The sequence below is a fragment of the Fusarium oxysporum genome, chromosome IV (genome assembly GCF_013085055.1).
Source record: "Fusarium oxysporum Fo47 chromosome IV, complete sequence".
NCBI classification, from domain to species: Eukaryota; Fungi; Ascomycota; class Sordariomycetes; order Hypocreales; family Nectriaceae; genus Fusarium; species Fusarium oxysporum.
Window position 1 is genome coordinate 4,026,307 of NC_072843.1, and position 23,758 is coordinate 4,050,064.

At 50.1% G+C, this 23,758-nt stretch overlaps 8 protein-coding genes across 8 annotated transcripts; 4 read left to right on the forward strand and 4 right to left on the reverse strand.

The window, feature by feature from the left end:
• Positions 1-51: 51 nt before the first annotated feature.
• On the forward strand, positions 52-1,691 carry FOBCDRAFT_239306 (uncharacterized protein; the record flags this gene model as incomplete). The annotated part of the gene is made up of 3 exons (XM_031178197.3): positions 52-860; positions 907-970; positions 1,020-1,691. The coding sequence occupies 3 exons, from the start codon at positions 52-54 to the stop codon at positions 1,689-1,691; spliced, it is 1,545 nt and encodes a 514-aa protein (XP_031044084.3).
• Positions 1,692-2,181: 490 nt separating this feature from the next.
• On the reverse strand, positions 2,182-3,393 carry FOBCDRAFT_132712 (O-methyltransferase-domain-containing protein; the record flags this gene model as incomplete). Its single annotated transcript, XM_031178196.3, has 2 exons — positions 2,182-2,727; positions 2,776-3,393. 2 exons carry the CDS (start codon positions 3,391-3,393, stop codon positions 2,182-2,184), a joined length of 1,164 nt encoding a protein of 387 aa, XP_031044083.3.
• Positions 3,394-3,924: 531 nt separating this feature from the next.
• FOBCDRAFT_133292 (beta-ketoacyl synthase) lies at positions 3,925-10,994 on the forward strand (the record flags this gene model as incomplete). The annotated part of the gene is made up of 5 exons (XM_059607901.1): positions 3,925-4,198; positions 4,256-4,536; positions 4,595-6,063; positions 6,112-8,272; positions 8,325-10,994. 5 exons carry the CDS (start codon positions 3,925-3,927, stop codon positions 10,992-10,994), a joined length of 6,855 nt encoding a protein of 2,284 aa, XP_059464747.1.
• A 783-nt stretch (positions 10,995-11,777) lies between these two features.
• Positions 11,778-13,562, forward strand: FOBCDRAFT_132915 (uncharacterized protein; the record flags this gene model as incomplete). Its single annotated transcript, XM_031178194.2, has 1 exon — positions 11,778-13,562. The coding sequence occupies one exon, from the start codon at positions 11,778-11,780 to the stop codon at positions 13,560-13,562; it is 1,785 nt and encodes a 594-aa protein (XP_031044081.2).
• A 368-nt stretch (positions 13,563-13,930) lies between these two features.
• On the reverse strand, positions 13,931-14,590 carry FOBCDRAFT_273189 (guanylate kinase; the record flags this gene model as incomplete). Its single annotated transcript, XM_031178193.2, has 1 exon — positions 13,931-14,590. The coding sequence occupies one exon, from the start codon at positions 14,588-14,590 to the stop codon at positions 13,931-13,933; it is 660 nt and encodes a 219-aa protein (XP_031044080.2).
• Positions 14,591-14,958: 368 nt separating this feature from the next.
• On the reverse strand, positions 14,959-19,185 carry FOBCDRAFT_292459 (uncharacterized protein). The gene has a single exon (XM_031178191.3). It carries the CDS (start codon positions 19,056-19,058, stop codon positions 15,177-15,179), a length of 3,882 nt encoding a protein of 1,293 aa, XP_031044078.2. The 5' UTR covers positions 19,059-19,185; the 3' UTR covers positions 14,959-15,176.
• A 385-nt stretch (positions 19,186-19,570) lies between these two features.
• Positions 19,571-21,398, reverse strand: FOBCDRAFT_200741 (amino acid permease-domain-containing protein; the record flags this gene model as incomplete). Its single annotated transcript, XM_059608976.1, has 5 exons — positions 19,571-20,064; positions 20,115-20,809; positions 21,017-21,130; positions 21,180-21,250; positions 21,300-21,398. The coding sequence occupies 5 exons, from the start codon at positions 21,396-21,398 to the stop codon at positions 19,571-19,573; spliced, it is 1,473 nt and encodes a 490-aa protein (XP_059464748.1).
• A 546-nt stretch (positions 21,399-21,944) lies between these two features.
• FOBCDRAFT_318802 (ring hydroxylating alpha subunit-domain-containing protein) lies at positions 21,945-23,344 on the forward strand (the record flags this gene model as incomplete). Its single annotated transcript, XM_031178189.3, has 4 exons — positions 21,945-22,272; positions 22,332-22,627; positions 22,681-22,856; positions 22,905-23,344. The coding sequence occupies 4 exons, from the start codon at positions 21,945-21,947 to the stop codon at positions 23,308-23,310; spliced, it is 1,206 nt and encodes a 401-aa protein (XP_031044076.2). The 3' UTR covers positions 23,311-23,344.
• Between the last annotated feature and the right edge of the window lie 414 nt (positions 23,345-23,758).

A 23,758-nucleotide genomic window follows, 5' to 3' on the forward strand; every position in this document is an offset into this window, starting at 1 on the left:
TTGGGAACCATGGCCATGGCAAGCACACAGACAAACGGCACTCACCCCATCATGGCTGACGCGCCCGAGGAAAAGCCTAACGGCACTCTCAACGGTGATCATCAAGAATACCCGACCTTTTCCCAAGAAAGACTCGATGACTCCATCAAACGAGGCATCGACCTCCAAGTCTTTCGTTACCCCTCGACCGGTATCAACGTCCTCATCGCAGGCGCCGGTCTAGGCGGAATGACCTGCGCCCTTGAATGCTGGCGCAAAGGACACAACGTTCGCATCATCGACCGCAGTCCCAGTCCAGTCTGGACAGGTGATAATGTTCAAATCCAGCCCAGCGCCATCCTTCTTCTGCGCCACTGGCCTGATATGGGCTATGAGATTGAGGAGAACCAGTACGACGTCGACATGTCTTACTATAGACAGACCGGCGAGCGTATCTGGGGTCCTGCACCGCCTATGTTTAATGATCCAGAGAATTTACCGAGTCGTCGTGGTTTTCCCTCTGTTAATGCTCATTCGCGTGTTAAGCTGTACCGCGCGTTCTTGAAACAGGCGGAGCGCGTGGGCATTCACGTTGAGTGGGGATGTAGGGTTGTTGAGTACTGGGAGGATGTTGAAGGTTGTGCTGGGGGTGTTGTTCTTGAGAATGGAGAAAAGAGAACAGCGGATATTGTCGTTGCTGCTGATGGGCTCAGGACGAAGAGCAACACTGTTGTTCCTGGTATGCCGGACCAGTTGGCGACTAGTGGAAAGGCGATTTACCGTGCGGGTTATCCTGTTGAGCATGCGCTTAAGGATTCCAAGGTCAGGGAGATGTGGAACTTTAAGCCTGGCGATAAGCCGATTTGGCAGTTCTGGCTTGGGTGAGTTCCCTGAAGCCGATGAGAGAGGATATACTGATGATTGCAGAAATGGTTCTCACAACATGATGTGCTTGACTCACGATCTCGCTTTCTGGAGTTTCATCCACTCTGTAAGTCACCTCTCCCCAATTCTCGACAAACCACTAACACACACACCAGCACGCAGAATCTGCCAGTGAGTCCTGGATCCCAGACATTGACCCAGCAGAAGTGATCATCGAGATGGAAAAGAACGACGCCGTGCACCCTGCAATCGCCGCCTTCATCCGCACCGCCCCCAAAGGCTCCGTCGTGAACTGGCAGCTCAAATTCCGCGACCCCCACGAGCAATGGACATCTCCCGGCGGCCGCGTCGTCCAGCTCGGCGACGCAGCGCACGCATTCCTACCCACATCTGGCAACGGCGCAACGCAAGCCATAGAAGACGGCGTCACCCTCGCAACGTGTCTGCAACTCGCCGGTAGATCCCAAGCTGCCAATGCTACAAAAGTGTACAACAAGTTACGCTTTCAGCGAGTCAGCTGTGGACAGAAAATGGGGTTTGTGAACCAGCAGCTCAAGCAGCACACGGATTGGGATGCGATCATGAAGAATCCGGCGCTGATTAGATCGCGATATCCGAAGTGGGTGTGGTCGCATGATCCGGAGGCGTATGCGTATGAGAAGTTTGCTGAGGCGTTGACGCATGTTGTCAGTGGGGGACGGGTTCCGTTGGTTAACACGAATTTCCCAAAAGGGCATAAGTATAGACATTGGACGATGAAGGAGGTGCAGGAGCAGATCAAGGCGGGACAGAAGTTGGAGGATCTTCAGGATGGGGATTGGTCTTAGATTTGTAAGAGTGATAGTAGATCGGACGAAGACCGTCAATCGAGTGTGTTTACGTACTGCGCAGTAACGCTTGAGATGCTTCATCGTGTCTTCAATATCGCATCGCGACAGACGTGTGACCCCAACGCGATATTCTTGGGCTGCAAAGCTGCGCGATTGTAAGGCCCTCTTCCACGTCGACGACTTCGTCGATCCCTGGATCTGTACCAGGACCTTATACGATCTTGATGCCGCCCTAAAGTTATCATAATGCTATCCTAAATTTAGGCTTCATATAATCATGAGTTATAAGATCTTTGTAAAATCACCTGGATTAACATAAAATGGGAGAGAAGGCATGAGTAAAAGAACACGTCGAACCTGGTGAAGTTTGGGACAGACTTTCAGGGTTGACTTGCCGTCAATTGATCTCTCGAACATCATGACAAGTATCACGACCAGCAAGGGAAGAAAAAGTATGGGAACAAGGACCAATTGTCTATAAGGTTGTCTAAAACCACGCCGCCTGCTCCGGAGACTCATCAAGCGTAGCCTCAATCACCGACAACTCACTCCCAGCAGGCCTCTCAATCGCCTGTATCTTCAGTCTCGGATCAGCCTTGGTAAGCAGGGCACTCCACTCCTCAACCTCACGCTCCTGAGCATTGAAGCACTGAATCATGGTAAGATCCTTCTGTCTTAGCGCTGCTTCAAAGGTTACAGACCCAGAACCTGGCTTTGGCAACACCATGTCCATGATCAGCAAGCGACTGGAAGGACCCATGGCTGCGACGATGCCTTGAAGGATCTTGATGGCATCAGCGTCGGGCCAGTCGTGAAGAATGGTGCGCAAGAGATAAACATCTGCGTTTTTGACGGGCTGGGGAGTGAAGAAGTCGTATGCCTTGATCTCAATACGAGACTTGATGTCTGATGGTAAGTCAGACAGGCGAGCCTTGGCGTTCTCAATGGGCTCTGGGAGATCTTCAATGACGATATTGAGTAACGGGAATGCCGTCGCCAGCATTATAGATGTTGAGCCACTGCTTCCGCCAATCTGTATACCATCAGCATGAAGCCGCGGGGAATTGAGATGGGAACTTACATCAACGACTTGCGCTTGTCCTAAGGCTTTCCAGTCAAAAGCGTTCAGAAGATGCTCAACATTAGAGCCAGTGTGCGACACAGCACGGCTCTTCATGTAAGCCTGAAAGCCCTCGTTGAGATCAGGCCGCGTCTTCAGGTGCTCAAAGAACGACAGCTCAGTGTTGTGAACAATATTATAAGCCGTCTCATTAGTCGCAGACGTCTCGCCCCATTTCTCTGTAGCTTGAATCAAGCCCGTCATGAGAGGAACAGTCTGATTGATTATATGAAGAAGCTGCGTTTTCATATGAACATTCGTAGCGAATTGTGCAGAAAGGGTACTGTGAGAAAGCTTGCCATCTTTGGTTTCGCAGAGTAAACCCGTAGTCATCACCATGCGCGCTGCTGACTGCAGCTTTGACAGCGGAACTTGAGCCTTGGTGGCGACATCAGAGTAAGCGATAGAGTCTGGAGGCTGGGGAATGTTGGAGAGAATGTCGAAGTGGCAAAGCCAGGCGATGCAGTGATACTGCTGTTGCTGCGCGACCAGTTCAGTGAGGAAGCTGTGGGGATCATGCACGAGGTGTTTAACCTGCGTAGCATGCTCAATGACAGCGTCTCTATCCGTTTTGTCCATCTTGCACTGAACCTTGACTGTTAGTGTAGACATAGAACGTTAAACGCGATAGGATCAGGCTTTATGAGAGATGACGGGATCGAGCGGCGTCCGAAGTCCTTAGTCGCCGTGAAGTTCCCGAGCTGAACCGACCTGATTCCCGAGACTCGGACGCCGTCTTACAAGTCTTGATACAGTAACATGGCTTATATTCTGTACGAAAATAACGGTAGTATGTCTTTTTTGGGCCAGACGTGCATTATCTGGGCATGAGGAGGCTCAGTGTCGGGAATGAAACCTCTTTGTTGACGTCGGCAATGGGGGGCCGTGATGACGGCATTCAGAAGATTGAGTGTCTGATATGCCGGACTCCGAGTAAGATGATGAAGATCTCTGATAGAAGATGACAGCGAGATAAAGTCAATGGAAGGAATGGAGTGATATGAAGGTAGATAAAAGAGGCATCGTCTCATCAAAGCCAAGAGAGAAGTAACCATAGACAAAACATCATAGACTTCAACCGAAACATCAACAAGATTCAACACCTTTGTCATGGCATCCCACATGAAGCTGTATCTCTTCGGAGACCAAACCTTTGAGGTCCAACCTCATTTACAGCACCTCCTCCAGAAGCGCGACAATCTCTTTCTTCATGAGTTTCTGAACCAGAGTTACAATGCCCTCCGCGCTGAGCTCTTCAAAATCCCCTATAGTATTAGAAAGGATCTTCCGCGGTTTACGTGCCAGGAGGATCTTCTTCTTTGGGATCAGAGCGGACCGCGATGTGTGGCTCTTGATATGGCGATGACGACTTTGTATCAGCTTGGTACATTCATTAGGTGCGTTACCAACACTTCAATAGTGCCTGAAAGGGTGTTAACAGTGAGTAGTCAAGCGGGTATTTCTTCATATGATGCGCAGAATACAAGGGTCGTTGGTCTCTGTACCGGCGCTTTCGCGGCTGCGGCTGTCAGTTGCAGCAGCTTTACCGCAGACCTGATCCCCATGGCTGTTTCGTCCGTCGTCGCAGCTTTTCGAACAGGCCTTCTCGTCACCGATACAGCTCGACGAATCGATCCAAGCCAAGACTTGAACAGGAGCTGGGCTCTTCTTGTCCCTGGCCAAAAAGCAGCAAAAGCTTTCCAGGAGTTCTGGGATGCCCAAGTAAGTAACGTAACACAACACATGGAGATAACAATTGCATACTAATTTGACCGTTCAGGATGGAGGCGTCTTGACTAGTATGCCTTACATCAGTGCGTATGCACCAAATGGTATTACTGTTAGCGGCCCGCCCCAGCGCCTTGGTGATCTCACGCATTTTCTTGCTTCCAAGACCATCACCGCTAAGAGTATCCCCGTCTATGGTGCTTACCATGCACTACAACTGTACTCTCAGAAAGACGCTCGACGGATCGTTGATGGCTTGATGCTCAACAAGGCTGTGTCACCATCTGAACAGATTCCTCTTCTCTCCAGCACGGGTTCCAAGCCTGAAGAGCGAAGCTTCGCGACACTCTTGGAAGATGCCATCGCTCAGGCTCTTCTTCAACCTCTTCGATGGAGTTCGATCTTTGATGATGTTCAAGCAGCTCTTGAGACTACTGGATCTCAGCAGTTTAGTGTTCAGTCGATTGGTTCGAATGCTGAACATTTGATTTACACTGCTCTCAAGAAGACATCTCTTCGTTATCTCGTTCCAGAAACCACCATGCCTAGCCAACCCACCAATATCCCAAGCGTTCCTGACGCCGGCACAAACAAGCCAAAGCTTGCTATCGTCGCTATGTCCGGTCGCTTCCCCGGAGCAAAAGATAACGAAGCCTACTGGAATCTTCTCTACAAAGGTCTCGACGTCCACAAGCCCGTTCCAAGTCTTCGCTGGGATCAGCAAACACACGTTGACCCTACCGGCGCAGGAAAGAACACAAGCGCTACGCCGTTTGGTTGCTGGCTAGATGACCCCTCAGAGTTTGACGCTCGCTTCTTTAACATCTCACCACGAGAAGCTCCTCAGATTGATCCTGCGCAGAGGTTGGCTCTCATGACAGCTTACGAAGCAATCGAACAAGCTGGTATCGTTCCTGATGCTACGCCCTCTACTCGACCTGATCGTGTTGGTATCTTTTATGGTGTCACCAGCAATGACTGGATGGAAACAAACAGTGCCCAGAACATCGACACGTACTACATCCCCGGCGGAAACAGAGCTTTCATTCCCGGCCGCATCAACTATTTCTTCAAGTTCAGCGGCCCGAGCTACGCCGTCGACACAGCGTGTTCATCATCCTTAGCCGGTATCCATCTAGCCTGCAACGCTCTCTGGCAAGGCGACGTCGACACTGCCATCGCCGGCGGTACCAATGTCTTGACCAACCCTGATTATCACGCTGGTCTTGACAGGGGACACTTTCTGTCGCGCACAGGTAACTGCAAGACCTTTGACGATGGCGCCGATGGCTATTGTCGAGGTGAAGGTGTTGCGACTATTATTATCAAGAGGCTTGATGATGCGATTGCGGAGAATGATCCGATCTTGGGTGTTGTTCTTGGTGCGTATACGAACCATTCTGCTGAGTCGGAGTCGATTACGCGGCCGCATGTTGGTGCACAGCGGGTTATCTTTAACAAGATTTTGAATGAGGCTGCTGTTGATCCTTATTCTGTTAGCTATGTTGAGATGCACGGAACGTAAGTCTACACCTTTCCCGCTCATGGTCCTTACTCACGCAATGACAGAGGCACTCAAGCTGGCGATGCCACAGAGATGTCCAGTGTCCTCGAGACTTTCGCACCTCCTCTAGCAGACGGAAAAGTCGCCCGTAAAGATTTCCAGAAGCTCTTCATCGGCTCAGCGAAATCAAATATCGGCCACGGTGAGGCTGCCTCTGGTGTCTGCAGTGTGATCAAGGTCCTTCAAATGTTGAAGAAGGACACCATCGTTCCACACTGCGGCATCAAGAACAAGATCAACCATCGCTTCCCCACTGATCTTGAACAACGAAACGTTCGCATTGCTTTGGAGCCGACGCAATGGAAGAAAGGCACAGAGACCAACCCTAGACGTGTCTTTGTCAACAACTTCAGTGCTGCGGGAGGTAACTCCGCTCTGTTGATCCAGGACGCACCGCCAAGGAAACAACTTATTGCCAACCATGACTCTCGCGTCCAATTCCCCATAGCCATCACTGCAAAAAGTGGTGTTTCCCTCCAAGGAAACATGCGTTCAATGCTCAAATTTCTCAGCACAAACTCACACATCTCCCTCGCCGAGCTCTCCTACACAACCACAGCACGTCGCATCCACCACCAACACCGCGTTCTTGTCCCCGGCGCAACCCTCGAAGAAATCTGCTCCAAGATCGAAACAGCTCTCCAGGACAATACTGGCGTCACACGGCCCAAGGCAGCACCAAAGGTGGTCTTCACTTTCACAGGTCAGGGAGCTCAGTACCCAGGAATGGGAAAGCAGCTCTTTGAGGAGAACGAATTCGTGCGCAATGAGCTTCTTTCACTGGATCAGGTTGCACAAAATTTGGGATTCCCTTCTATGCTTCCTTTCATTCAATCTGATGAGCCTAATGTTAGCAAGTTTGCGCCTTCGCTTGTTCAGCTTGCTAGTGTTTGTCTTCAGATTACGCTGAGCAAACTTTGGGCGTCGTGGGGAATTACTCCGACTGCTGTTGTGGGACACAGTCTTGGAGAGTATGCGGCTCTCAACGTCGCAGGTGTTCTGTCAGACACTGATACAATATTCCTTGTTGGAGGTCGAGCTCAGCTTCTTCAGCAGAACTGTACTCGTGGTACCCACGCCATGCTTGTGGTGAAGGGTTCCCAGGAGGAGATCGCCAAGACTCTGAAGGGACAAGAGTACGAGACTGCTTGTATCAACTCTCCCATTGAGACAGTGCTTGCTGGCCCGAATGAGCAGATCGCCAAGGTCAAGGAGCAGCTCACGGCGGCTAGCTTCAAGACCACTCTTCTCAAGGTCCCCTACGCTTTCCACTCATCTCAGTTGGAGCCAGTGGTGTCCGACATCGAGAGGCTCGCCAGCAAAGTAAAGTTCTCCGGGCCCAGAATTCCAGTTCTATGTCCCTTGGAAGGTACAGTCGTCGAGAATGAGAATCCTTTTGATACCTCATATCTCGCTAGACACTCTCGACAGCCTGTCGACATGCTCGCCGCATTGACCACTGCTTACCGCGATGGCTATATCAACGATCGTTCCATGGTCCTCGAAGTTGGTCCTCACCCAGCTGTCTCAGGCATGGTCAAGCCTACCCTTGGTCAACAGATCACCTGTGTCGCCTCACTCCAGCGTAGCCGAGCACCATGGGACATGCTCTCCGCAGCACTCAAGAGCCTTTACGACGCTGGTGCTAGTATCAACTGGGCTGATTACCAGAGAAACTTCCCCGGAGCACACACTGTCGTCGATCTTCCAGCTTATAGCTGGGATCTTAAGGAGTACTGGATCCAGTACGTCAATGACTGGACGCTGCGAAAGGGCGATCCTCCTCTGGTCATCAACAATGTTTCTAAACTTGAGAGTACTACTATTCATAGTGTTGTGGAAGAGAGTGGCGATTCCAAGAAGACTCATATTGTTGTTGAAGCCGATATTGCTCGCAAAGACTTGAGTCCGCTTGTACAGGGTCATGAGGTCGATGGAATTCCTCTTTGCACTCCATCGGTTTATGCTGACATCGCATTGACTCTGGGAAAGTATCTACTTGAGAGGTATCAGCCACAGCAGAAGGATGATATGGTTGTGGTTTCGGACATGACCGTGTCCAAGGCTTTGATCCTCCGTGGTGATGGATCTCGCCAGCCCATTCAGGCCCATGCTGAGGCACACTGGTCATCTCGATCAGTCTCAATCAATTTCATGTCTTTCGATGTGAGTATCAATTTATCATTCAATATTAGTGCGTATGCTGACAACCTGACAGAGCAAGGGTCATCTGCAAGAGCACTCCGCCTGTGTAGTCCGCTTCAAGGACCGGAGCCATCAAGACAGCCTCCAAAGCGAAGCCCGCAACATGAAGCAGAAGATGCAGAATCTTCGCAACCAAATCACCACCGGTGAAAGCGCACGCTTCAATCGTCCCATGGCATACCGCATGATCCGCCCACTCGCTCGCTTCCACGATGACTACCGCGCAATCGACGAAGTCGTCCTCAACAGCGAAACCCTCGAAGCTTCCAGCAAAATCAGCTTCGGCACCGTCAAGCGCGACGGTGACTTCCACACTCATCCCGCCGTCATCGACGCTCTTACTCAGTCTTGTGGTTTCGCTATGAACTGCAATGATCACACAGATATTGACGTCGATGTTTACATGAACCATGGCTGGGGATCACTTGAGCTTTTCGAGCCTTTAGACTTTGAGAAGGAGTATACTACTTATACTCAAATGCATGCTGGAGCGGACAAGCTCTGGTATGGTGATGTGACGATCTTTGACCAGGATAGAGTTGTCGCGTTCTTTGGTCAGATCGCGATTCAAGGTGTCCCGCGCAGAGTCCTCAAGGTGATCCTCTCAATTGAGAGCGGCAAAAAGGGCCAGCCTCAGCGCCAGACTCAAGACAAGCCCCGAAACACTCCCTCGCAAACGAAGGATTCCACCTCCAAGCCAACCCAGAACAAGCCAGCTGTCAAGGTAGAACCACCAAAGTTCTCTACCGCAATCCGCATCATCTCAGAGGAAAGCGGAATTGACGTCTCCGACTTCACCGACAGCACAACCTTCTCGGACGTCGGCATCGACTCCCTGCTCGGTCTCACCATCTCCGCTCGCTTCCAGGAAGAACTGGACATTGATCTGGACTTCAACGCCCTATTCTTCGAACACCCCACCGTCAAAGATCTGAGAACCTTCCTCGGTGCAGACGAAGATGTCTCTGGAAGTTCATCTTCTGCGGCTAGTGACTCAGGTCGTGACACGACTACCACTGGAAGTGCCACTCCAGAGCTCCAAGAAGAATTCGTCGAATCAGCTGAAGTTGAGTTTGAGCGCGCTCTCGAGATTATCTCTGAGGAGAGTGGTGTTGCGCGCTCTGATTTAGACGATGAGACGAACTTTGCAGATTGTGGTGTTGATTCTCTTCTGTCACTTGTCATTGCAAGTCGGTTCCAGGATACTTTTGGTCTGGACATCGCACATGAGCAGTTGTTTATGGAGTGTCAGACCGTTGGCGATCTCAAGACTATGCTGGTGCGAGAGATGGGTCTGGCTACTCCGGTTCCTAAACCTGTTGCCATTCCTGCGCCTATTGTCTCTAAAGCTGTCGCGCAAGAAGCAGTCATCACCCACAGCGACACGTCCAATCTCGCTGAACGCGAACAAGCAATCACCGAGCTTGTCAACAAGTACACCGCTGGTTTCAAAGCGCCGACCTCCAACTCAGATGGTCCTCCTCTTGGCAAAAAAGAAAGCGTCGTCCTTGTCACAGGCGCATCAGGCGGTTTGGGAAGCCATCTCGTCTACGCCCTCGCGCAACTCGAAGAAGTCCGCACCATCGTATGTCTCAACCGCCCCAACAGAGAAGACCCGACAACACGCCAGTACAAGGCCATGAGAGACAAGGGTATTCGCTTCCCAGAGCATCTCAAGTCCAAGGTGCGAATCTTCCAGGCCGATACCTCGAAGCCTAAGCTTGGAGTCAAGGATAGCGAGTACGCGTGTTTGATCCAGTTCGTCACGCACATCATCCACAATGCTTGGCCCATGAGTGCGAAGCGTCCTCTGTCTGGATTCGAGTCGCAATTCCAGGTCTTCCGCAATCTTCTTAATCTAGGACGTGAGTGTGCTTCTAGTCGTCCCGCGGACTTCAAGTTCAGCTTTCAGATGATTTCGTCAATTGGTGTCGTTGGACAGTGGGGGTTGGCTGCTGGGCAGACTGGAAAGATTGTTGTTCCTGAGGAGAGAACTACCATTGATTCACTACTCGGTAACGGGTATGCTGAAGCGAAATGGGGTTGTGAGAGGATGCTTGATGAGACTCTCCACAAGTTCACCGACCGCTTCCGTCCCATGGTCGTGCGTCTTGGTCAGATCGCTGGGTCCAAGACAAGCGGCTACTGGAACCCAATGGAGCACTTTGGCTTCCTCATCAAATCTTCTCAGACTCTGAATGCTCTTCCTGACGTCGATGGAAACCTCAACTGGACTCCGGTCAACGACATCGCCGATACTCTCACCGATCTCATCCTCTCCGACCGCGCCCCTTACCCAATCTACCACATCGACAACCCCATCGGCCAACAATGGCGCGACGTCAACAACATCCTCTCCGATGCCCTTCGCATCCCAAACAAAGTCCCCTTCAAGCAGTGGCTCGACATGGTGCGCAAAGCTCCTCAGCAGGATAACCCCGCTGCTCTACTCGCGGATTTTCTCGAAGACACATACCTACGCATGGCCTGCGGTGGTCTTGTTCTCGATGTGAAGCATTCGCTTGAGCACTCCAAGTCTCTCTCGGCTGTTGGACCTGTTTCGGAGACTGTGGTGAGGAAGTACATTCATATCTGGAAGGAGATTGGGTTCTTGAGGACTACGGCGGAGGACAAGGCCGGGTTTGAGGCGGAGAGGGCGAGACTTTGGGGACCTAGAGTGTAGGACTGATCGGTAGAGATACATTCTGAGTTAGAGTTTCTTTATGGTTAACTAGATTGAACATTTTCTTTATACACATATACAGATATTCAGCATCTTGGTCAATTCACCACAATCGTGTCCCGCTTCGGTATCCAGGCCTAATGGATTCTACTCGGAGATTCTGCTGGATTTATCCTGAATTACTCTAAACTGACTCCCAATGTCCTAAATTATCCTAAACTTGTCTAAATACTTTCCTGACTTATGATGGAAGCAGCGTAACCCTCGCAACATGTCTCCAGTTCGGCGGGAAATCCACGTCCATGAACCCGGAGAGATAGCTCCACTCCTGCAAGGACAACTGAGCTTCTGCACTAGAACATTGGTGACTGATCTTTGCTTCGTGGCCACCACTACTATATTCAATAATTCGGTGATCACTGCTATGAACAAGGTGCTGTGGTCCGGCGCTGATGCCCTTGATGGGGTTGGCGCCAAGCCATCAGGGTCTTTTCCATGCAGATCAAGTCCCATCTGCTTTCACTTATGCAACTGCCGTACATATTCTATGGAAGCATGAGTCTTTCTTTAGGGCAGCGATCTGAATAATTAATATCGCAAGATGCAACAAGTTCCATCAAGGTAGACATGAATTTTCGCAACTATGCAGTTCTCAATTGGTGACTGAGAAGTATGGCTCAAGGTGGAAATACTTATAGCTCAATGTACCTCTCAACTCATCCAGGCCTCACTCGCTATCTCTGAACCTTTTTTGACATACAAAGGGCCTACTGAGCAACTGCAATGGTCCAGTTCACCGATAAGCGCTGGGGCGCCTCAGTTCTCCTGCTACTATTCTTGAGCACCGCACATGGCAGCAAGTTACCACCAAAGGCCCAACAACTGAGTTCCTGTACCGAAAGGCCTCAGATGCAAAATTTCGACTCAATCGGAGCCTGGTTCGATGATGTCGCTAAGCTCAATTGCAACTCAGTCTCCAAAGCTCCCAATGCCTCCGTCGCCATTGTCGGAGGCGGTGTATCTGGGCTCACCACCGCTCTAATGCTAGATAGCATAGGTCTTCACAACTGGGAGATCATCGAAGCTAGTGACAGAGTCGGCGGGCGCTTCAGAACCAAGTTCGTCGGTGGTACGCAGGAGTTTGCTGAGATGGGTCCGATGAGATTGCCTTACACTGTTACCTACAAGAGCGATGACTCTACACATGAGTATACGGAGCATCGGCTGACTTTCCAATTGGCTGAGACTCTCAATGAGATGAATGGAAATGACTCAAAGTGGAAAGTCGACTTTATCTCTTGGATTCAGCATCATCCTAATGAGCTTATTGCCTGGGGAACTGGCCGCCATCGAGATGGCCGAATTCCAACAAGAGCAGACATCCATGCGAACTCAAGCCTCGCGAAACCGCCAGCTATGGTATCAGCCGAATACAACGAAACAAAGCACCGCATGAACGAGATCCTCAAGAACGAAACTATGCTCAAGGCCATCCAAGCCGATGTCTGGCGCTCTCACAAGTTCGTCATGAGCCAGAGCTATGATGACTGGAGTGAACAGTGCATGATGAGGGCAGCTTTCCATGCCAGCGAAAACATCACTGATGCGATATGGACTGCGACGGATTACGATGTCTTCTGGGATGAAATGGTGCACAACTCAAATCTCGCATTAGATGGGACTAAAGACTCACTGGGCGAGACGGAATGGAAGTGCGTTGACGGAGGATTCAATCGGCTCACTGATGCTTTCATCCCTCATGTTTCCGACCGTTTGGTTCTCAATCGCAAGATCAGAAAGCTTGAATCTGTCAAGGGCGAAGGTGGCCAAACTCGAACAAGACTCTCGTGGTATCCCAGCGTCAAGAACCGGACGTTTGAGTCCAAGGACTATGACTACACCATCATGGCAGTTCCCTTCACAATGACCCGCTTCATGGCTCTACCCTCATTCTCATCCGTCCTCGGTCGCGCAATCAGCGAAGCAGGCCTACGCTTTAAGTCAGCCTGCAAAGTCTCCCTCCTCTTCTCCGAACGTTTCTGGGAGAAGGGCGAGCGACCTATCTTTGGTGGTTACTCTATTCCTGAGAGTAGACCCATCGGTGCTTTATACTATCCTGTCTACGGATTGAACGAGTCCCGACCTGGGCTCATAACACACTACCGTGGTGGAGATTGGAGTGATCGCTACGTCAGCTTCTCTGACGAAGAGCACGTTCAAACAGTTCTCGACGCAATCGTGAGTCTTCATGGGGAGCAAGCGCGCGAGCTTTACACGGGCGATTATGAGAGACTATGCTGGTTACAAGATGAACATACTGCGACCTCGTGGTGTCGTCCTGATGTTGAGCAGCATAACCTCTACATCCCAGCGTATCATCAGACTGAACATAACACTATTTTTATTGGAGAGCATACGGCCCCGACGCAGGCTTGGATTAGCTCAGCTATATACTCGGCGGCTAGAGGTACTATTCAGCTGTTGCTAGAGCTAGGGATGGTGCAAGAAGCGAAGGAGATCAATCGACGCTGGATGGGCAGATGGATTAGGGACGAAACTAAGCCATAACTTAGGTGAGCTCGCTAGATCTTATGTAAACTCCTTCGCTACTACATCCGCTCTATTACACAAATCTCGTGTTTCCCTTCGCGAGAAATATTGTACAATGCGTGGCGCCGCTCGCTCGGTTCGTATGGCATGAACGGTAGTTCATATCAAGGTCTTTGTACGTGATTGCATGGCAACATGAAAGTCCAACTTTACATATCAGGAGTCAAGCAGATAGAATCACCTTTCAGACCATTGGGTATGATACTTGTATATCTTAGGATTAAGAGGCCTTACTTATCTCTCGAAATGTTCCGAACTGAAGACAGAACGTCATTTTGTCATAACATTGGCATTAGAACCTGAGTATATATGTAAATAGACATCAATCAGCACATGCTACCTGCTTTGCGTTTCTTTGAAGCATGAATAGCAAAGTCCTCCAGCTGTCGATACGCTTCATCAAGATCATCGTTGACGATGATAATATCGTGCACTCCAGTCTCTGCAAGCTCAAGCTCGAGCTTGGCTTGTGCTAAACGCTGCGAGATGTTTGCCTCATCTTCTATTCCGCGGGCCCGAAGTCTGACTTCGAGTATCTCGAGACTCGGGGGCTTGAGGAAGACATAGCGAGCTTCCAAGCCTGAAGATCTCATCGCCTTGACGCCTTCCATCTCAATGTCCAATATGGGAGTCAGCCCCTCCTTCATCAGTGTAGCCATGACTTTCTTGCTCGTGCCATAGTAGTTGCCGTTGAAATAGGTGTGTTCGACGAACTCTTTCCGCATTATCATAGTGTGAATCTCGGGCGGGGAGCGAAAAAAGTAGGCGACTCCCTCAGCCTCGCCAGGTCGCGGCTGGCGTGTTGTGTGCGAGACAGCCGAAGAAAAGACGGTCGGATGATTATCCTTCAGCCTTTGGATCAGAGTACCCTTGCCAACGCCAGAGTGACCCGACACAATAATGGGACGAGTATCAGTATGTACTAGAACACGTTCAGCATGATGAAAGAAAGGAGAAGGCTCAAGACAACACGTTCCTGTGCTCATATTGCGTGTAAGTGACTCTAAGTCAGAGACATCCATGTTCTCAACAATATTCGAGGGTGTAGATAGTTGAGAAGAGAAATGGGATGTCTGGGGAGGATACGATGGTGGTTAGTCGTTGATAAGGTAAACAGGTCGTTCGGAAGTGCGACGAGTCTCGTATGAACCTGGATCAAAATTCTGAAAACCGGTCTTTGAGTTAGGGTAGAAGATGATACGTCGTCCGATCTGTATTATTCTCGTGTATTAATAAGGTTGAGGGCTCAAAAGAGGCTTTGAAGCCCAGCACAAAGACAAACACATCTCAAATATATGGGCAATAAACTTTAAAGCCCTCACTGCTGCCTAAGATGATACTTTATAATGAGAACTTAGTTGCTAAACTATGCAGTTAAATGTTCCTTCTTAGTAATTCCTTTCATCGCTCAACTATGCGCATCTCCAACAGAGGACATCCAACAACCATCTTGTAGCTAAAACGCCATGATCTCTGCCCCTGACCAAATTGCACTGCCCACGGATAACTCCACGTCCAAACGCCATGCTAAAAGTAACAACCCGAGGCACAACACTGTCCACCGTAGCTCTATCAATCAGTGCCCGCAAACTTGACGCTCTTCCTCCTCTCCCTTTCTCCCGTCACAACAGCCCTTCCAGGACTCGAGCTCAGGATCCCTCCACTACCCTTATTTAGCGCATCCCTCGCCATACCTACCGCTCTGCTCTGCGGTATATCGTTGCCATCACTCTTGACAGATCGATCCATACCTGCACGAGGACTTGATCGTCTGCTACTGCTTGCTCCCCGTTCATCTCTTGCCCTCGTCTTCTCTACAGTCGCGCGTCCGATCTCATCAGATCGTGCTGTGCTCGTCTCGCCGCGATATCGCCCAGGAAGACAGGCGTGTCCACAGCCATCGAGGGGACAGCAGCCATCGCTAAAGGTAGTTGAGCCGCTAGAGTCTGGCTGATCGAGAACAGCGTGCCATGCTGTAAGACAGGAAGCATGACCGCCGTGCGCACAGCCGGGACAGTACCACCATTGGGAGAGCCAGGTGTCTGGGGAGCCCAAGGCGGTTGGTAGTTCCACAGGCGCGAATTCAGCATGCGTTGGTTCTCGATGACCACAGACAGCGCAAGGCGCCATGGTAGTGCGGCATCTCTCACAAGTCCAAATAGCTTCTGGGCCATCTTTGGGATCAAGTTCCCTAGGCTTCTTGCACGCAGAGCAAAAGAAGCTGACCTTTCCATTCTGTTGCGCTGGTGTGAAGATTGCTGTGTAGTTTTCGCCCCACTGAGGTAAACCTTCGGGCCATCCCTTGATGCACAGGTTCCGTAGGAGCGACGCCTCAATGAAGAGCCCCATTTGCATTAGTCTCGAGTGGTGCTGTCGCAGAACTGCATTCGCCTGGTGATAGTCGATCACGAAGTCGGGTACTATAGGCTTGAGAAGGAGAACGATGGCTGAAGCATTAACAGCAGAAGTTCGCGACTCGTAGTGCAAGGCCTCTGTGATAGAAGTGTAGGGATCAAGTGGTGAAACAATCGGGCTCTCGCCAGACACAGTAGTCGGGAAGGGATATAAAGGATCATCGTCCCATGGGAGAAAGTCTGTCTCAACAATGTGAGGCCGTAGATCCTTCTGCGCAGGAAATAGGTCCTTGGCAGGACTGCTGGATCGATTGGGATGACTTGCTGGAACAAGTACTTGTGGCTGCGGGGAGTCTTCCTTCGCTGGAAGTGACTCCGCGACAATCTTAGGGGGTGATGGTTCAGATTGTAGGGGCTCTGATGTCTGCGACGGGAACGAATCATCGGTCCCCATTGTGGTTTGAGATATTAAGAAAACATCCTCTGGGGAGTCGGTCGGCGACTTCTTACTATGTGGTCGCGGCTGGGGTGAATCCGTCGGCGTATCCACTTGAACTTCTTCGCCGCGTATGTGACTCGGGTACTCATTATCCTTCTCCATGTCCGAGGCATGTCTCGCAAGACTCGATCGCCATGGTCCGGTGCCTCTCGGTGTCGAAGCCGAAGGTTTCTTGGTCGCATCAGACGTCGAAAACATCTGAGCAAAGCTCTCGTCCGAATCATGGCGCGTCACTCTCTGAACCTCTGGAATTGTGGAATCCAACGATAGAGGCTCCTTCTTCTTAGGTGGAGGAACATCGAGGGCCTTGAGCAAGACCTCGGCGTCGTAAAAGTCGTATCCTTCAGTGCTAGATATCTGTGAGCTCTCGCTTTCATGGCTGACATCAGAGACGGGAACCGAGTCGAGCCGCTTTCGGGGGGTGTCTTCGAACCTGTCATTTATGCCAGGCCCAAGACTAAGTTCATCAGGCTCCGTGACGGCCGCAAGTCTCTTGCCAACCTGTTGTGCATGCTCTTTCGAATTATCTGGAGCGTCAGCCGGTCGCGCAAGCGGAGTCGGGACGTTGGACGTGCTCTCGAAGCCCATCGCAAGGAGGGATCGAGTGCTCAGAGAGCGGCTGCCGAGCCCTGACTTTCCAGAAGGACGTCTGGGCGTTTCGTCGCCGGGGGTTCGACTAGCAGTATAAAAGTCAACGGGCTTCAGCATTCCACTTCCCTTTCTCTCTTCTATCTTCACCTTCTGGAAGCGTCCGAGACGGACGTCAAGGTGGTATTGAGCGCGGCGATCGAGGAGTAGGCCGACCGTGTAGGCTAGAACGCGCCAGGTCTGGGCTAATCGGAAGTACGAAACACTTTCGGCTGCGCGAGCGTAATGTTCTAAAATAACACCGACTCGTTCATTGAGCGGCTTGCCATCTTTAACGTATGGGAGCTCCTGATGGAGCGTCTCGAGGTATAATCCTGAGAGATATTGGTAGATTTGTGTCGTTTTTACAGCAGGCAGTCGACCGAAAGCCATTGTTTGCTGAGTCTTGAAGACACCTGTGACATTGATGGCTTGGTCAAGCGCCAGGAATGGCTTGTTATCATCGAGGCCAGATCCAGAAGGTGGCGTCGTGCTCAAATTGGTGGATCGTCCTGCTTTCCTTCGACTCGTCCGTCGTCTGGGACCAAGAAAACTGCCAACGACATCCTCCTCTGAATCGCTGCGACTGATGCTCAGCATGGGGGCACTTGGGCTCGATCCATAGGGACCACGGGGCACTATCTCAGCATGGTGTGTGACGGGAGGCCGGGGTCGACTGCTTTGATGAGATCGTTCGTCAAGGAACATCATAACATCACCTTTCGGTGAAAATGCCATAGATGAAGTAGACTGACGATCAATGACCTTGGGCGCATATGCGACGTCGTTTTGCGCAAACAGTCCGTCTTGACCAACTGTCCAAAGCATATCCTGATCTTGCCAGAGAAGAGCAGCTGGCGAAGCGTCAAATCTCTCGATTTCTTTGTATGCCATGGTTGGTCGAGCCAGGTCCCAGATGTGTACTGCCGACGTACCATATCGACGAGAGCTGCTATCATCGTAGGACACTGCTATTTGAGCTACGCGCTTATTTTGTGCTGTAGCAGACCACAAACCGGGCCGCCACGCGATTGTCCAGATCGGCGCAGGTGTTGTCACAGACCATTTCGGCTTCTGTCGTTTATCGGCTGAACTCGAAAGATCCCACACATGGAGTTTTGTATCTCGGCCAGCGCTGATAAGGTGGTTTCCATCTGGGTGCCATGCGATAGAAGCGCATGCCTTCTCATGTGCATTGATCCTCAGCAATGGTCTTGCTGGTTGACGGACATCCCATTTGAGCACCACTCCACCCTCGGTACAGCATGCCATTTCGTGACCAACCTTTGGAGACCATTTAACTTGCCGGACCGAGTCGATGCACTTCAGAGGTGCGAATCGTTGTCGAAAGGTGATGCCGCCCGATCGCCCTTGGAGAGGTGCCGCTGTATCGAAAACTCGCGCCATGCCATCTTGGCTGCCTGAAAGAAGCCAGCTCTTGAGGTGCGGATTGACATCAAGGGTGTTAACCTGGCGCGAATCTTCCTGCATCTGCATGTATTCCAATGGCTCAGCCGCGCCAGATCCGACTCGTGTGACATCGTATGCGAAGATCTTGCCATTCGCGCAAGCCGTGAAGATTGTAGAACCACCGTGCCATTTAACATCGCGAATGCTGAGCTGATCCGCCGCCTGGTTACCCTTCAATCCAGCGGGCTGAGCAGTAATCGCAGCTCTCAAGTCCACACCCTCGCGAAAGTTGAAGTTGAAGTTATGAGGATCGTCGAGTACCACTGTCTTCAGGATATGTCCACCCGCCAGCACGGCGGCTCTTCGATCGGGGGAGACATCAAGGGCCAATATTGGAACACCGGCTCTATATACGGCATCTTGCGACTTCGGCGGTCGAAACGAGGCTGAGATTGTAGAAGCGGGCGCACTTGTTATCGAAAGGTTGACTGCATCGCCTGCGGGGGTCTCGGTCGCAGCCTTGCCGAGGAGCTTGCGCATTATCCTTGAGTCGCGGTTATACATTGTTGCGGGGGTCTGCGATAGCCGATTGCAACGCCATTGAGGTCAACTCAACGAGCCATCGATGGCATTCTCGTTATTCGGTGTCGGGCGTTAAATGCGATATCGGTCTCCCTGTTGAAGAGGGATGTCTTGACCTGGTGTTTGGCTCTCGCCCATCGAGAACGTGAGCTCATGTGGATCCGAAGGTCGGCATGATCACGTGATACCCTAGACCTCATGAATGCCGACTTTGTTCATCAATACAGTCTTACTGTGCCACCCCTCAACATTATTTCACGTAGTGAAATATCTTTGGATGTCCTAAATCCTCCGGAGAGGCGCTCGGTACCAAAATTGTCTACCGAATGATGTGTGCTACGAGATATACGAAGTGAGATTCAGTCAGTGACAATATCGCTCTCGACGCCCGACACTTCAAATAAATGAATGATTATTCCAAACTATCAACTACCAAAGTCATAGGTTTACTTGTATTTGAATATCATAGCAGTCTCCTGGCAATGACCTGGGCCCTATCCCTTTGCTACCTCAGTGGCATTCGCAGCTACCCCATCCATCTCGTTCAACGCTCCCGCGTATGTCTTCCTCGCAAACAACAACCAATACACGAGCCCAAAGATGAGAGTTGCTCCCAACACAAGTGACGCATAGTTCATGTTCTGCGGTGTAACAGGTTGGTAGGGCGGGAAAAGCGAGAAAACACTTGTGAAAACCAAGTACAACGTAGCGATGATGTTAACAAAAAGACCGGCTTTTCCAAGCCGGAAGGGTCCCCAGGCCAGTGATTCAGGAGTTTTGAAACGACGCCAGATGAGAAGAAGAATAGGAACCAGATATGATATCTGCAGACCAACTACGGCAAGGGATAGGATGGCGTTGAACGCAGTTGTAGAGCCGATGTTGATCAGTCCGAGGAGTATCAAAATGACCAATGTGACGAGGATCGCTACGGTTGGGATGCCACGTTTCTTTTCGACTTTTGAGAGAGTGTTGGAAAATGGTAGACCTATAAGTGTCAATTTGAAAGTCCTGCAATGTTATCAAGGGAGATTATACCTTGGTCTCTCGCAAAAGCCCACATAACGCGTGCCGCTGACGCCAGCAACGGGATGGTGGCTAGACTAGCCATAAGAACAACTGAAGCCGACATTGCTGAAGCCCCTGCATGACTTCTTGTGACACTGTAAAAGATCTCAATGATTGGAAACCCGGTTGTGGTTTGTAACGCTGCAGTGATGTCTCCCATGCAGAACAACAGCGCAATCAGGAAGCAGAACCCCAGAAAGCCGTTGAGAACCACACTGCCAACCATGGCATATGGGATGCCGATTTCCGGATTCCTCATCTCCTCACTGAGATGTGTTGCTCCGTCGTAGCCGATCAAGACGTAACAGGAACTCAGCATACCGATGCACCAAGCAGCACCATCGCTGGCCCAACCTGAGTTATTCTCGAAGGTAGTGAACACGTATGACGCAGAGTTCTTGGTAGGTGAGACGGCACACATGACGATGAGAATGACGAAAAACAGAGCAATATGGAGTGACATCGAGATCTTCTCAACCAAGGGAAGGATGTGGCTGCAGAAAATGCAGACGACTGCTGCGACAACGAGCACAGCCCAGTAGAGTAGTGTTCCATGCCAACGTTCGTAAACGTATGTTTCGGGGTAGTTGAGAACAAGTAGGCCTTGGATCATCGTACCTGCGAGAAACGGGGCACTGCCTGTGACAGTGATCCAACCAAAGGTGCTAACATCACGTATTAGCATAAGCTATAACACGGTGTTGGGGCTCTGACGTGATGAAACCAGCGAAATAACTGGTGACCTTGGATGTGGATTGACCAGACAGATGGGCAACGAAGTGATATTGACCACCAGCTGTAGGATAACTGAGGGTCAGCAAGCATTAGTAGAACTCCAAGGTGTTTCCCTCAAGATTCCTGTTTGGACTCACGCAGACGCCAATTCGGCTAGAGAGAGGGCGGAACAAATCGAGCCAATCGCAGCTACAATAGCTCCATATATCAATGAGACGGGACCTCCGCTGATCAAACCAGTAGCCATCGTGCTAAAGGTCATTTTTAGACAAAGTTGAGGGTAGATATTAGACGACTTACCTGCAAAGAGCTTCCCACGTCGCCATCAGTGATACGCATGTTGCAAGCATAGAAACAGCCGAGAAGTTGCGCTGTTCGTTATCAACACCAAGAACCAAATATCATGGAAGGATAGTATACCTTGAGTTCAGGCGTGTACCCCAACTCCTGTAAATTTTCATGATTCTGCTCCACGTTTGTCATAGTTGGCTTTTTCTCGATATCAGATTGCGACGACATGTTTGATTAGGTCAATGACAAATGACAATGATCAGTGTCTTGCTTGAACTTGAACCTCTTCTTATGTCCCCCTCAAATGGAAATCCGGCCAAGTTATAGCCATCATATTCCGTAATTTCCGATAATACCCCGTAAGATATCGACTCTAAATCAATGGTTGAACTAACAACAAACTCAATACCAGAAGGTTGGAGGAGGAGAATGGCGCTAAAACTAGATGGGATAGAATGTACGAGGTGTGAACCACCACCTTTATCGAAAAAGCGACTAAACCTAGAATAGCCTGAAAGTGCGAGATAGAGTCGGTTATGTCTGCCAATACTGTATAAGTAACCCGTTATGTTGTTTATCGAGCATTGAGGTGTTTGTTCATGACTGCAACTTTGTTCATGACGCAGCAGGTTTGTGACAATCTTCATCATGTATAAAATCATGTTCCCTTTCGGCAATACCTTATAATAGATATATCCACCCTGTTCAGACTTCAAGTTCTCACACATAGCCAAATTTATTAGATCGATAATCTTGCCGATCCAACATTTCGCCATGTTCCAATTTCTTTCTCAAAGCAAGGCTGCTCCAGCCACCACTGACGTACCTCGTGCCCTGCCAGCATCTTGGTACCGAGAACCTGCTATGTACGAGTTAGAAAGACGAGCCGTGTTCTCCAAGCGGTGGCTCCTAGTTACTCATAAGAGCCGATTCAACAAGACGGGAGATTATGTCAGATATCAGGAAGCCGGCTTCTCTTTCTTCCTCTGTCAAGATAGGGAAGGTAACCTGAATGGTTTCCATAACATCTGTCGCCATCGTGCGTATCCTGTTATCACTAAAGACGAAGGCAATGCTAAAATTCTTGCTTGTCAATATCATGGTGAGTAGCTCGTCCAAGTCAAGCCAAAGATTTCGTCGGCTAGCTGACACTACGCCTAGGCTGGTCATACGGTCTCAGTGGTAAACTCGCAAAAGCTCCTCGGTTTGAGAATATGGATACTTTCGACACGGATAGCAATGGTTTGTTCAAGGTTCACGTCTATGTTGACCATAGAGGCTTTGTATGGATCAACCTTGACGGCAATGAAACGCCAGTGCCATGGGAGGCCGATTTCAAGGGTGCCGACAAGCAACCCAGACTTGATAACTTCAATATGGATGATTACTCCTTCGACCATGCCTGGGACATGAATGGGAACTATAACTGGAAGACTTTAGTCGACAATTACAACGAGGTAAGCCATTCGAACTTGATACTGGTAGTGCTTTGGCTAACCTGCGCATATAGTGCTATCACTGCTCGGTGGCTCATCCTGGAATCGCTGCTACTTCTGATCTCAAGACTTACAAAGTCGAGACCAAGGGAGGGCAGATCCAACATTACGTGCAAGACAAACCAGGAAAAGAATCTGGCCTCGATGTTGCACCGACCTTTTTCTTCCCCAATGCATCAGTTACCATGACGTGAGTTACCTGTCTGCGAATAAATGAACATCAACTGACTGACAAAAGAACCAAATACTTCTATCTCATGCGTGTTGTCCCAACATCAGCAACCACAACATCAATGCAATACGAAGTCTATCGCCACAAAGACGCAACGGATGAAGAGTTCCAAGAAATTGACCAGTTCTTCAAGCAAGTTGAATCTGAAGACAAAGACCTTTGCAATGCGGCCCAGAAGAACCTTAACGCAGGGGTCTATGTCACAGGAGACCTGAATTCGTTTAACGAAAAGGGCGTGTTATACTTTCAGAGATTGCTCAAGGGTGCAGTTGTTCAGCATCGAAAGGAGGAGCAAAAGGATGGCAAGGAGATTTGGCCAGCAACGCGTATTGCAGCAAGAAGTGGAATCCAGGAAGAGGTTGAGTTTTGTCAGGGGCTTTGTCAGTCGACGAACAAAGAAATTGAATGGTGATGGTCACAGACCAACCACAATTTCATTGCCTTTGTCTGAACTAGAAATTATATAACATCGCTTTGTAGGCAAAGTCGCTTTACTGAGGGATGTAAAATTTCTTGTTCTTGTGCCTCCTACGTGAAGCGCCACTGTTGAATCGTTAAACAATTCGAGACTTGTGCAAGATACCGCTGCGAAAAGACGTCTCAAAATTTCTTTTCTGAGCAGAGCATTTATAACATGTAACAGGTCACAAATACAGGAAAGGAAAAGACCCGCACCATTCAGCAGCAACTCGTCGTACTTTTGTCTGAAGCAGCAACCCCAGTGGATCGTGATTTTGGCCAATCATGCACTGAAATGAGACGCTCCTCGGAAGTTCAGGGTAAGACAACGCCATGATTGGCGACAGGACTTCATCGGAGAATTGCTATGGCTTGCTAGTGTACAAGGTGCCTCAGCAGTT